The sequence below is a fragment of the Pimephales promelas genome, chromosome 14, assembly GCF_988280905.1.
Source record: "Pimephales promelas chromosome 14, fPimPro1.hap1.1, whole genome shotgun sequence".
In the NCBI taxonomy this organism is placed as follows: Eukaryota; Metazoa; Chordata; class Actinopteri; order Cypriniformes; family Leuciscidae; genus Pimephales; species Pimephales promelas.
In genome coordinates, this window is record NC_142782.1 from 32,741,275 (window position 1) to 32,755,516 (window position 14,242).

The 14,242-nt window shown below is 36.0% G+C and overlaps 1 protein-coding gene across 1 annotated transcript; it reads left to right on the plus strand.

Annotated features, from left to right (window-relative positions):
* Positions 1-1,314: 1,314 nt before the first annotated feature.
* Positions 1,315-13,208, plus strand: ppp2r2aa (protein phosphatase 2, regulatory subunit B, alpha a). The gene is made up of 10 exons (XM_039674960.2): positions 1,315-1,598; positions 2,071-2,142; positions 3,576-3,673; positions 6,121-6,286; positions 7,528-7,640; positions 7,722-7,899; positions 9,079-9,243; positions 9,317-9,486; positions 11,185-11,276; positions 12,780-13,208. The coding sequence occupies exons 1-10, from the start codon at positions 1,592-1,594 to the stop codon at positions 13,057-13,059; spliced, it is 1,341 nt and encodes a 446-aa protein (XP_039530894.1). The 5' UTR covers positions 1,315-1,591; the 3' UTR covers positions 13,060-13,208.
* Positions 13,209-14,242: the final 1,034 nt, after the last annotated feature.

Here is a 14,242-nt window from a genome sequence, read left to right on the forward strand (position 1 = left end):
ATAAAGAAAAGAAAAAAGATGTTAAAATCCCTAAAAGGTTGTGGAATGTACCGGGATATGTTAAATGGGGAAGCCAGTGGCACTTTTAACGGTTTGGGTCCATATGAAATCTCCAACAAAGAGTCGGCAAACTGTGGGAACACAGTAATCTGGACAGATAGTTAGTAACATTAGCTGTCAACCCTCACGTTTTTTTCCGGGTTTCTCACGTACTTGAGCTCTTTTCCCGCTGTCTTCCCGTTTTAGTATTTTCCTGTAAAATATCCCGTATTTTAATATTCTCATAACATTAACCCTTTAATTGGACCTGTTGCTACCCTCTTGGTTTAACCATCGTTTTGCTTACTAACTTAAGTTTTGCTTAAAACAGCTAACGTTAACTACACTTTTGAAACACATAGAAATGTACGTTACATGTGTGAATGGTTGTTAGCAGTAGAACTGTTACTAAACTAGCAGCTAGGTGGAGCGCAGTTTACCTTTGTCCTGATTAAGTTAGCATAACCAGAGCCCATCTAACGGAGAGCCTTGGCACTTCCCATTAGCCCCGTTGTGTATCACCTTGGTTGCAGTTCCATTAGAATTCCACTAGAGGTGATCGCGGGCGAGTTCAGAATGAATGGGAGTCTATGAGGCTAAACGGCTAAATGTGTCTCTTTCACCTGCTTGTCATTAAATCAAAATAGATTTTATTGTTGATTCCGCAAGTTCAATATAGATTATAGGCCAAAAGTTGAATGAACGAGTACTTATGTCCTTTTGATTTCATACAGATTAGGCCGTTGTTGGCCGGAACACGCTAGCATTCTGCTATTGTGTGATGTCATCACATTTTTGAACGGATTTTTAGAGCAGATAAGTGAACTTAAAAATGCAATTTTCAGCTGAGTGTATTATCTTAGCCCTCCCTTTTGAATGCAACTTTCAAATTACTTGACAAAAAATTACATCCTGAGAAACGTGGATTTTTGGGGGTGAAACCCCATTGACTCCCATTCATTCTGCACTCGACCGCGACCGCCCCCGCATGGACAGAGACGCGTTACTGCAGCCAGTCCAGAACCCGGAAGTAACCAGCCAGTGCCAATTCTCTTCAATTAGACATTCAAAACATCCAAACAGTTGTGGGATGATTTCAACATGTTGATTACCCGTATTCTTTTAAATATCTTCTTCTGTATTCAGCAGAAGAAATAAATAAAGTTTGGAACAACTCAATATGATCTATATCTATGATGACAGACTTTTCATTATTAGGGTGAACTATCCCTTTAAGTATTTATCTAAAAAAAAACAATGTGTTTCGGGATGGTGACCGCGCGTGGTCGCTGTCGGGCTTCGCCTTCTTGCGTGAGTCGTGACGTCACCGGATCACGCACAACCAGCGCGTGTATGCGGAATGATAGAAGAGCTAAACACGCTTCTGTACGGAGGGAATTATGAAATCAAACCGTATTCCAGCTCCTTGTTAAGAAAACAAACATTCTCTTGTTAAGATATCTTCATGAAGTAACCGAGTCAGAGGAAAAGACGCTTGAAATCAACATCGACAAATAAACAGGCCCAGGGACTGATTCAGATCCAGCCCAGCATGGACGGTATATATAAGCAACTTTAATTTCGCTATATTAAATATGATTCATGCAGTCACGAAATGCTACGCGATGTATTTGCGTCGCTTAGAAAGTAAAGCTGATATTCCGACACATTTTGTAGTCGGCAATGTTTGGAGATTGTTAAATGTGTGTGTGTTGATTGTGATTTAAATGTGCTCTGAATTGCGAGTCATGGTGAAGCAGAAATAAGGTCCACCTCTGTGTCTGATGCATGTGTAGATCGTCAGATGTTTGATGCTGCTGTGCTCAGATGTTTGGCACACACTGTGCTGGTGTGGACACAGTCCTGATCAACAGCTCGTCCTCAATCTCAAATCCATGTGAACTCACTGGATATGTCTGTGTTTCATGAAGATTTCTCGATCAGAACTGTTTGTTGAAGTGGACACAGATAGGGGGGTTTTAATGTGGTCCTCGTGTTGGACATACAGTGTGAATTTGTCTTCGGTTCCAGGAGATGGAGACGGCCAGAGCCGCTGGTGTCTGTCCCAGGTCAAAGGAGCCGTAGATGATGATGTAGCTGAAGGTAAGACACATCCCTGACTCCACAAGAAACCCACAACCCCAAAATAACACAGTTACTGCTGTAAAACAATATCAGTTAACAAAGGATCTTCAAAGCTTCTTCTCGGTATCATTTTTTGTGACCGTGCTGAATATTATCCCAGTTAACAAAAGTTATTATTTTCTTTATCTTTAATGTCATTCTTTCCTAAAGTTTATGATATGATTTATCATGATATGTAAAAATGTGTGTTTATATATATATATATACATACACATTTATAAACGAGTGTGTGTGTGTGTATTAGGGCTGGGCAACGAATTATAGCATCCAAAATAAAAGTTTTTGTTCACGTAATATATGTGTGTATAGTGTGTATACTTATTTTGTATATATAAATACACACATGCATGTATATATTTAAGAAATATTTGCATGTACTTTATATATATATATTTTTACATAATTAATATTATGTATAAATATTTGATATTTTAAGAACACATTTTTCTTAAATATATAAATACATGTGTGTGTATTTTATATATACAAAATAATTATACACACACTACACACATATATTATATAAACACAAACTTTTATTTTGGATGCGATTAATTGCGATTAATCATTGCCCAGCCCTAATATATATACACACACACACACACACACACACACATAAAATATACACAAACCCAATTATTATGTAAACAAAAACGTTTGTTAGATTCATCTCGATTAATCGATTTGATAGCACTAGAATTAATTTTTCAAGAGTTTGCATTATGCAAACATTTTTAAGCTCATGGAAACACGAGAGAATTGTCAAATTGTGATTTATATCCATGGAATATTTATGGAAATCTCTAAAAAACTTGACATTTCAAATTAAATGTAACATGACAAGTGGAAATAATATTATATAAATACTGAAAGAGAGATTTGTATATCATTTTTTCATTTACTATAACATATTCCATTAGCTACAAAGTGCCCTTTTGAGTGCTATAATTTAGAAAGTAATTCTGAATAAAACTTCTTTGATTGTTCTGGAAATTATTTAGTGGCGTTTCAGTGACCGGTCTCGGTATGTTTACATATATTTATATATGAGGTTAAATTGTTGTAAACATAAAGGATTTGTTCTCTGGGTTGAGTCAGAACATGGCACGGCCCAGCACCACACTGTTGCCCGTCACAATAATACGACAGAGAGAGAGAGAGAGAGAGAGAGAGAGATTGTTATTCTTAGGGAATGCTGGGATGGGGGGTTGCACGATGGCACTGCGTGTACAGATGCCTGAGATGCTTTTAATGCCAGGCTCCGCATGTGCCCGCCCACACACGCACAAATACAAGAGTCACTTATATTCTCAGAAACATTCAGTGAAACAATATGGTCTCATAGTTGATCTATTCAATTATTCATTATTGTGTGTGTGTGTGTGTTGCAGCTGACATCATTTCTGCGGTGGAGTTCAATCATTCCGGGGAGCTTTTGGCCACAGGAGACCGGGGCGGAAGAATAGTGATCTTCCAGCAAGAACAAGAGGTGAGATGGGTTACTGGTCATTACGTAGAGCAATTATAAAGGGTGGAGCATAAATGGGCTTGACATTGTTATTCCAAATGCAAAAGGAGGCCATATTCAAACCTGGGAACATACAGAATGTTATTGGTTCTCACGTGCCGACACGCCGGGTTTGAATATGCAATATTAAAAGCTTCATTTATGGATGGAGTATTCCTTTAACCTGTTAACTGTCACCCCCCTTTTTTGAATAGACATGAAAATGCACATTTCGAACTTAAATGGCTGTAATTCAAGAATGCTTTGGAATATAGACATATGATTGGTCTTGTTTTAAAGAAGACATTTGGCAGATTTTTGTAGAAGTGAAATAAATTAAGAAAGTGAAACAGAAAAAAAGTTATAGAAGTTTGAGTTTATGGAAATGTACAATGTAAAAATATTAATTATTCATATTTTACATAAAATATATATTTTCAAAACCTGGGCTACTCTAAAATGGCAGAAAGATCAAAGCCAAAAATCTGAACAAGTTGTGTTTCAAATTTTAGGTTGATATCTCAAAAAATGAGCTTTCAGTAAGATTTAGTTTGAGCGCAGTACCAAACTTTTTCACTAGGGCACAATCAGACTCCATTACTGCCCATATAAGGGCGCCTGCATTTCCATTCGTGTTTTGAGTGATATGAACCATTATTTTCACAATTTTCATACAATTTCTGAAGTAGAGATCCTATTCAGAAGTAGCATGGGAAGTTTGGCAGATTTTGATATGAATTGAACCTCTAAGAAACACATACAACGAACACGCATGTAAGTCATAGCTAGCTGCCACGTCACAAATGGTGAATTTATTATTTTTTTCTTGATATTTCAAACTTTTCAGACCTTTTTTTTTTCCAAAATAATTGAATGGATTCTATCTTTTGAACTTTTGGCATGAAAACAAACTGAGGTATCTACCATTTTTTCACGATTTTCCATGTTTACTGCTATTTTAAAATAAAGGTCTGAACATGCCTTATGAGTATGAAAATATTCTTGTTTTATATTGATAAATTATGGCTCCTCTGTAATATATTTTGAAAATCAGTCACCAAATATGGAAACTAGAGATTGTAAGCTTTCAAATGATATATAGGTTGTCAATATTATTTAAGGTATTTACTAAGATATTATTGTTTTAAAAATATAGTGGCAAACGTCCCACCTGTGGGACGGTGACAGTAGTAATATGCAACTCAGTGGTATTTCAGCATTACTTGTGCACCATTATTACACGGCTCTGTGGAATACTTGATTCTGATTGGTTAATCGCACAATTCAGCAATATTTTATCCCCCTCTAATAACCCATATCACTAATAACACAGGCTCAACTTGGTAACTGAAGTTGGCGCTTTACGCTTGCCATTTTGTGACTGTAATGGATTTTACGATTTTAAAACAGTTTCATCACAAATCAATATCTCTTACCCTCATAATTATTTTTGTGGTGAAGTACCGTGTATTAAGTTGTATAAATGTACCATATATCCGTCTAGTTTGATCTTGCCGCTTGCTAGCAACTGCTTTCTACATGGAAGCTGTGTTTAAAGAGCTAATAATATATTTCAACTCAGATCAATATTTCTAATTTGTAGCCAACGGTTTTATTTAGAGGCTGTTTAACTCATTCATTTTAAAAAGTATCACCTGAATTACTGTCTAGTATTAACCCTAAAGGCATAGTTCATCCAAAAATTAAATTTCTGTCATTAATTACTCACCCTCATGTTGTTCCAAACCCATACATTTTTCGTTCATCTTCGAAACACAAATGAAGTTTTTTTTTTAAACGTAACATGAGAACAAACCTCATTGGTTCTTGCTGAAGTTCAAACGTGCTGCGTAACACGAGAGTGAACCTCATTGGTTCTTGCAGAAGCTCAATCGTGTTTGTGTTGCAGAAAAAGAAATGGATCCGGCCCTTAAAGCAACACTAAGTACGATTTATTTATTTTTTTTACCTTAAAATAATGTTTCCAAAATGGTTTCAGTGGTTCATTAAGTCGTAACAGGGTGAAAGGCACTTCTGGATTCGCTTTGAGGTCCTGTATCTGCTATAATGTAAGGGTCGCGTTTCTGTAGTTCTAATGAGACATAAGAAAACTACAAATTTGTCTTGCTTTACGTCAAGCGGTTCAATGGTCATTATTTAGTTTTTTCTTCGTTTCTGATGTCGCAATACTTCATACTTTCATGAAACCTTGTCTATGGATATTGTTCACCTCGTCTATGTTTATTGTTCGAGTGTGCGTGCGACAGTCGGCTAAATTATTTACGACAGCGGTGATGGACAATTCCGCTTCCGACCTGTAGGGCGACCTTGGTATAAGCAGGAAAATCCACGGCTGTGCATTAAAACCATGTAACGCACACCTAGCTGTGTTTTATCCCCTTACATGTGGTATTTGTGTGTCCTGTCAGAGTAAGAACCTGCCACAGTGCCACGCGGAGTATAACGTCTACAGCACGTTCCAGAGTCACGAGCCAGAGTTCGACTATCTGAAGAGTCTGGAAATCGAGGAAAAGATCAACAAGATCCGCTGGCTTCCTCAGAAAAATGCTGCACACTTCCTGTTGTCGACAAACGGTGAGCGAACCGATGAATGAAGTGTTATTTTAGTATTACTTGGATACTATTATTTAGTAATATCTTTTATTTATAAATATTATTTATTAATATTTTATTACTTAGATGCTATTATTTATTAATATTTTTAGTATTTATTTATTTTAATTTCTAAAGTTTTAATAATTTTGTTTTAATAAATTTGTCATTTTTATTCAATTTTTATAATTCTATTTAGTTTTAAATAATTTAAGTTTTAGTCATTTTAGTACCTCATCTTGAACTTAAAGGGTTAGTTCACCCAAAAATGAAAATTCTGTCAGTATTTACTCACCCTCATGTTGTTCCAACCCCGTAAGACCTTCGTTCATCTTCGGAACACAAATTAAGATATTTAAGATATTAAGATCGCTCCTGCATACTAGTCCATAGGCTTCTTGAGGGACTGGCTCTTGCTGTCCTCGAAATGTCATTAAAGACATCGTTAAAATAGTCCAAGTGACTACAGTGGCTCAATCTTAAGTTTATCAAACGACGAGAACACTTTTGTGCGCAAAAAAACAACAAAAATAACGACTTTATTTCACTATTAGTTTATTTCTCCCTCTGCGCGAGTCAGGTTACTAGTTTAATAGCGTAAGCTTCTGTTATTGTACGTCACACGCATCACACACACATGACCAGCGTCGGCCAATAGTGAGCCTACGTGTGACGTAGCTCTACGCAATCACACTACGTTAACTGACTTACAGGCTCATGGAGAAGGAAGTGATAGTTGAAATAAAGTCGTTATTTTTGTTGTTTTTTTGCGCACAAAACGTGTTCTCGTCGTTTGATAAACTTAAGATTGAGCCCCTGTAGTCACTCGGACTATTTTAACGATGTCTTTAATGACTTTTCGGGGACAGCAAGAGCCAGTCCCTCAAGAAGCCTATGGACTGTATGCAGGAGCGATCTTAATATCTTAAATATCTTAATTTGTGTTCCGAAGATGAACGAAGGTCTTACGGGGTTGGAACAACATGAGGGTGAGTAAATACTGACAGAATTTTCATTTTTGGGTGAACTAACCCGAACTAACTAACTAAGTTCGTTTTCCAAGATAACATTACATTTCTCATTGTCTTTTAGGTTTTTCATTTAATATTTATATTTGATTTGAGCTTTAGTTCAATTACTGAAAATTGTTTTAGTTTAACACTGGCGCAAATACAGACTCATTTATACATGTGGCCAATGCTTTATTATTTTGTTGCATGCAGATAAAACCATCAAGCTCTGGAAAATCAGTGAACGAGACAAGAGACCAGAGGGGTATAACCTCAAAGAAGAGGACGGCCGCTACAGGCATCCGTCATCGCTCACAACACTACGGGTGTGTTCAGACTCACACACTCTCAGGATTGTGCTAATGCGTTAACAAACCCATCCGAGTAACACGCTTTGCTCCGCACAGGTTCCCGTGTTCCAGCCGATGGATCTGATGGTGGAGGCGAGTCCACGGCGGGTGTACGCCAACGCTCACACCTACCACATCAACTCCATCTCGGTCAACAGCGACAACGAGACGTATCTGTCCGCCGATGACCTCAGGGTCAACCTGTGGCACCTGGACTTCACCGACCGAAGCTTCAGTATCCAGTTTATACATTTTTTTTGTTTATTCATACAATACTGTCTTGAAACATGAACAAATGTCATTGAGTTTCCCTTTGAATTAAATTAATTTTTCGGCAGATATTTGTTCTCGTTTTAAGCAAAACTCACAGAAAACGAGACGTCATTTTGCATCTCCAGTAAATGTATCTTGATGAATGTTTCATAGTAGTTATCAAAGCAGCTGATTGGGTGATTTATAGGGCTGGGAAATAAATATCGATTTCTCGATATTAATCGATTCTCATTTTTACAAACCGATATCGATTCTTAAATCTCAAGAATCGATTAGTCATCCTGTTTCATTTGAATGAATGGGACATTGTATCGCGGCTGCGCGCATCCTAAAAATCGCAATAATCTTTGTCCTTTGTTACTATTGATATGAAACAAAGTCTCAATTTTCAAATTACGTCCATTTTCTTTAGAAATTCACTCTTTCGCTCTGGAGAAGCAGCAGCGCTGATCTCTCTTCCGGCTTAATAATATCAGTCACAGCGCCAAATAAACATGAATGAGCATCTGAAAGTGTGTTAAAAGATCGAGTACAACTTATCGAAATCCGGATCATGTCACATTGATTCGGTCAATCAGCGTTTCAACCGTGGAAAGACGTCAGTTAGACAGCTTGTAATCAATGTCATGTATCGTCATATTTACCTCAGAAAACGCACATAAACTCGTTAGTCCACACTCGTTAGTGTTCTTCAATATTTAATGCATATTTGAATAAATCTGGCAAGTTTTTATGACTACCACCATTTAAATGTTTATATTTCATATAATCTTCTTATTATAAAAATAAATAAAAGTGTAATTTAAGTGTTTGTATAGCTACAAAACAGTTAATTATTACCTTCATATTAGGCTAATGAAGCCTATAGGCTACAACTAGACTATATATATAGACCATAGTTTACAGCATTTAAGAGATTTGATTCCCTTGAGAAAAATTGCCATTTATTGTAACTGATCTCCAAAATAATCGAATCGAATCGTAATCGAATCAAATTGCAAGCTTGTGAATCGAAATCGAATCGAATTGTGAAATTTGTCTCAATACCCAGCCCTAGTGATTTACCTCTTCCTTTCAATTGTTTTTCATGTTTTTTCCTCATATTGTCTTACTGAAGTTCAGCCCTTAACCACCGACTCAGACATTGTTGATATCAAGCCGGCCAACATGGAGGAGCTGACGGAGGTGATCACGGCTTCAGAGTTTCACCCGCTCCAGTGCAACACGTTTGTGTACGGCAGCAGCAAGGGCTCAGTGCGCCTGTGTGACATGCGGGCGTCCGCTCTGTGTGACCAACACTCAAAACGTTAGTTTCTGAAGTTTCACTTGCCTTTCACTGATGGAGCAGAACTCATTCATCGCCGTGTGTTTCTGTGTAGTGTTTGAGGAGCCCGAGGACCCCAGCACACGGTCCTTCTTCTCTGAAATCATCTCATCCATCTCAGACGTCAAGTTCAGTCACAGCGGCCGATACATGATGACCAGAGATTATCTGACCCTCAAGATCTGGGACCTTCACATGGAGAGTCGGCCGGTGGAAATATACCAGGTAGGCCGGTAGAGATCATGGATTTTGTGCTGGCGATTCATCGTCATACAAAAAAATCTGTTTTGTTCACGTCACAGTTTAGGCCTAATACATTAAATTACTTTTTCACTTGGAAATAATGAAAATAATGTGATTTATTTTAATGCTCTGAAAATTAATATTATATAAGGCAGTCTGATTAAACCAACAAAGCCCGATTTTGTATGAATATATATATTTATTTTTTTTGGCTAAATGTGATTTTGAAATTTAAACTGCACAATTATCTCAAATAATTGGGATTAGATCGTATAACCATGATCAGATGATTAATCATTAATTGTGACTGGCATATTACCAGGTGATGTTTCTGTCAATGTGGGACATTTTGTGCTGCAAAACAAAAATATAATCCAAATATCCAATAATCCAAATCGCTTTGGTGTACCAAGGCAGTCAAACACTTGGAAAAAATTATAGGAATAATTCATCTAAAAATGATCATGTTCCAAATATTCTGGGCAACACTAAATGAGAAATTAATGTCCTGCTTTTATTCATGCAATTAATTTGGACTGGGGATTTTATATTTAGAAAAGCATCATAAAAGTTGCTTATGGTAAAAATGATCTGTTGTTTGAGTAGCGTGAACCAATTGTTCTGTTAAATTGGATCATTGTAAAAGAGGAAATGGGTTGATCCAGTTCACTAGACTTTAGTCGACATTGATTCGTTCTCGTATCTCGACTCCATGATCCACTTGCAGCTGTTAAAGACTCCCTGGATTATTAACGAGAATTTAAATTAAAGATATTTTATGAATTCAGAAGAACCGCTTTTCTAATATGTTTTTTTTTTTTTTAACCTTGACTCTACATTAATTGTAATTACATGGGAAATAACAACTAATACATTCATTAAAGTTTCATCTTTTCCATGAAAGAGGCTTGAAACTAGTAAATGGTTTTCTTTTTGTGTTAATTTCCCCTCTAAAAAAAATACTGATTTAACAACATTGACCACTAGGTGGCATCAGGGATGCCACCTAGTGGTCAATGTTTTCTTTTATTTCTTGTTTGTTGTTATTTCTTTTTTCTTTTATTTCTTATTTATTCTATTTCTTGTTTAAATTTAATGTGGTGATTTTTGCATTCCTTGGAAATACAATTTTTCCATAATGCAAGTCTTTTGGCTCAGAATATCCAGCAGGTAATAAAAGAGAAGCCATCAGGATGTAATTAGATTTTGAAAAGTTAGCTTATGATGCACTACATTAATGATACATTTAAATGACTGTTAATATAAATTCCGAGCTTTATTAGTAATCACTAATAATTAGTCTGCATGTCAGTAGTCATGATTCCAAAATTAATGCATTACCGACTTTGCTGTTGATATGTCACTTTTAGTCGTTGGTAGATGTTTAATTGAATTCAATTGAATTTGAAACATCCTGTATTAAGACATTTATCAAACACGCATACCGTAAAACTTCAAATAGTAGTCCGGGCTTTTATTTTCCCAAATCGTCGAACTGCACCGGCTTGTATTTGAGACAGGCGTCTATATGTGACCGGCCTTTATAATTTAGTGTTGAGATGTTGTTCATTGAGTCTCTAATCTCTAAAAATATCCAAATGCTCCACATGAAACTGCGGCCTTCCGACCTTTTACTATTGTGTAAATTGATTTTGACCTCTTGATTTCCACCCCTCTCAGGTTCATGGTTATCTCAGGAGTAAGCTGTGCTCTCTGTACGAGAACGACTGCATCTTTGATAAGTTCGAGTGCTGCTGGGGGGGCGACGACAGGTGAGGAGACGTGACTCGTGTACAGCATCATGACGCACGTTCTTTTAATGACTAAAGCATCTTCAGTTTATGATTAAAGCAAATGCAAAACAAACCTTGAATAGGCATGAGCTGTGTTCTCACTGTGGGGTCCGTATCACTGAACACAGGGAATATCAGACTCGAGCTTTTATCTTTGACTAACAGAGCGCTCAAAAATACACACACAATGCTGTTTCAGAAACTTCCTGATTTGGAGCTTAGGTACATGAAACTACATTATATAGAATATTTATGATCATTTTGGGGAATTTTTTTGCAGATATTAAAGATTACAATTTTATATTTTTAAACTACTATTATTACTACCATTCAAACGTTTGGGGTCCGTAAGGTGTTGTTGGTTGGAAAAAAAAATATTACTTTTATTCAGTAATGAATGCTTTAAATTGAGCTTTATAATGTTACAAAAGATTAAGAAATGTTTCTTGAGCAGCAAATCATCATATTAGAGTGATTTCTGAAGGATCATGTGACACTGAAGACTGGAGTAATGATGCTGAAAATTCAGCTTTGATCACAGGACTAAGTTATTTTAAATTGAAATATTTCACAATTTAACTTTTTTTTCTCTCTATTTTTGATCAAATAAATGCAGCTTTGAAGAGATTTTTTTCAAAAACATTGAAAGATTTGATTGACCCAATCTTTTGAACAGTAGTGTAATAATAACACTCAATGGCAGTAATAACTGTTGAAAAGGAGTGAATGAAATTAAACTCTTTATTTTCAACATATATTCCATTCACATTTGAAAACAAAAATGTTTTTACCGTAGCTTATTTATTGAAAAAATGGCTACTTTTTTTTTAAAAACAAATTTTACTTTGCAGCAATGGCTTTTGGGCTGAGATATATTATATCTCTGTCAGCCCTACATTTTATAGTTACATTTTGCTTGTAACAGTTGTTTTATTTTTCATTGCCATAAAGACATTAGGGCTGTCAAACGATTAATCGTGATTAATCCAAAATAAAAGTTTGTTTTTACATAATATATGTGGGTGCTCTGTATAATTATTTTTATATATATATATAAATACAAACACACAAATGCATGTATATTTAAGAAAAAAATATTATTTATATATAAAATATTTATTTATAATTTAAATTATACTGTGTGTATGTATATATATATATATATATATATATATATATATTTGAAAATATAGAAAATAAATTATTTTGTATATATATAAATACAAACATACACATGCATGTATATTTAAGAAAAAAATATTATTTATATAAAAAAAATATATAATTATACTGATTTATAGATATATATATATATATATATATATATATATATATATACACACACAAACACACACATATATTATGTAAACACAAACTTTTATTTTGGTTGTTAATCGTGATTAATCGTTTGGCAGGCTTGTTTTTTTTTTTTCTTATTAATCTGCCTAATTTTCTCCTTATTTTTCATCCCTCCATTTTCAGCGAGGTCATGACGGGGTCCTACAACAACTTCTTCCGGATGTTCGACCGGGACGCCCAGCGCGACGCGACCCTCGAGGCCTCGTGGGAGAGCGGCTCGCCCGGCCTCCCGCTCAAGACCTGGCGCGTGTGCGCGGGGAGCAGACGCAAGAGGAACGAGATCGGCGTGGACTGCCTGGACTTCAGCAGAAAGATCCTCTACACCTCCTGGCATCCTCAGGATAACATTGTCGCGTTGGCGACAGTCAATAACCTTTACATATTCCAGGAGAAACTGAATTAGGAATTTCCAACTGCTTCGTCCCCATTCCTAGCTCCAGGAGTAAGGCGGGATACATGCTAATCGGGTATCCATGCACAACCTCTCTCCTGAAACTCATAGTCTTAATATTAACAACTGTAGTACATGAAAAACCTTTGGATTATTCTATTACGTTAATTGATACACTGTAGGCCGGAGAAGGGATTTTTAGTTGTATTACTGTACTTTGGTTTTGTTTTTATTTTGCACATTTTGATCTGTCCGTCTTAGCTTTAATCTGAAACCCCATGCACTGCTGGGTCTCGAAACACCCAACCAAAATGACCCAGAAAATCCTGTTTAATAAGTTTGCATAATGATGATTAACACTGAATCGGTTGTACGAAACCTCATGCTCTGATCGCTCCCTTCTGGCCTGGCGCAACAGGACGTTTCCTTCACCTAACGCTCAGTCTAATGCCTGACATTTATCCACAAGTGCAATTGACTTGAAGTTGCAGGGTTCCTGAATAGCTACATTATTCCCTACATTAAGTACAACTAATTGTGGCATTAATTTTATGCAATATATTAGTCTTTGTGGGAAGGGAGACTTTTTATCTCTTTTAATAGGGACACACAAATATTTGAAGTCTTAAGTAATTGTTTGTGCAGATGTGCATGTTTTATAATCTCTTCTGATTTTCGCCATCTTATGGTGTGTGTCGTTTTATTTGCGGCTTTTTAATACAGAATGGTTCCTATGAGGTAAAGAATGCTCTAGATATTTTTATATAAATTTTGGAAAATCGAAATCATGTCGTTGACAGTATTCAGTGTATTAATGCAGTCGCGTGACTGTCTTGAGCTGTTGATTGATTGGTGCAGAATGATTCTGTATAATGGAGTGCGTTTACATGGAAATCAGGCCTGCTGTATATGAACAAACCCAGAATTATGTTCCCTTTATCTTAATAGTTGTAAAATCCCAAATGTAAAAATAAAACTTAATTTTAAGACTGAAAAACTAAACTTCTTGGGGTCATTTTTCCAGGAAAGGAGCATTCATTAAAAGGGTGATTTTATTATAAAAGCAGGTAAGAGAACATTACACAGAGTAGAATCACTTCTCTTTAAACATCTGCCCCATATTTAGGTTAGCAGGAACAAATGGGACATCCAGAAATGAATCTGTGCCAGAGCTATTTTAGGTTTTGGTGATCTG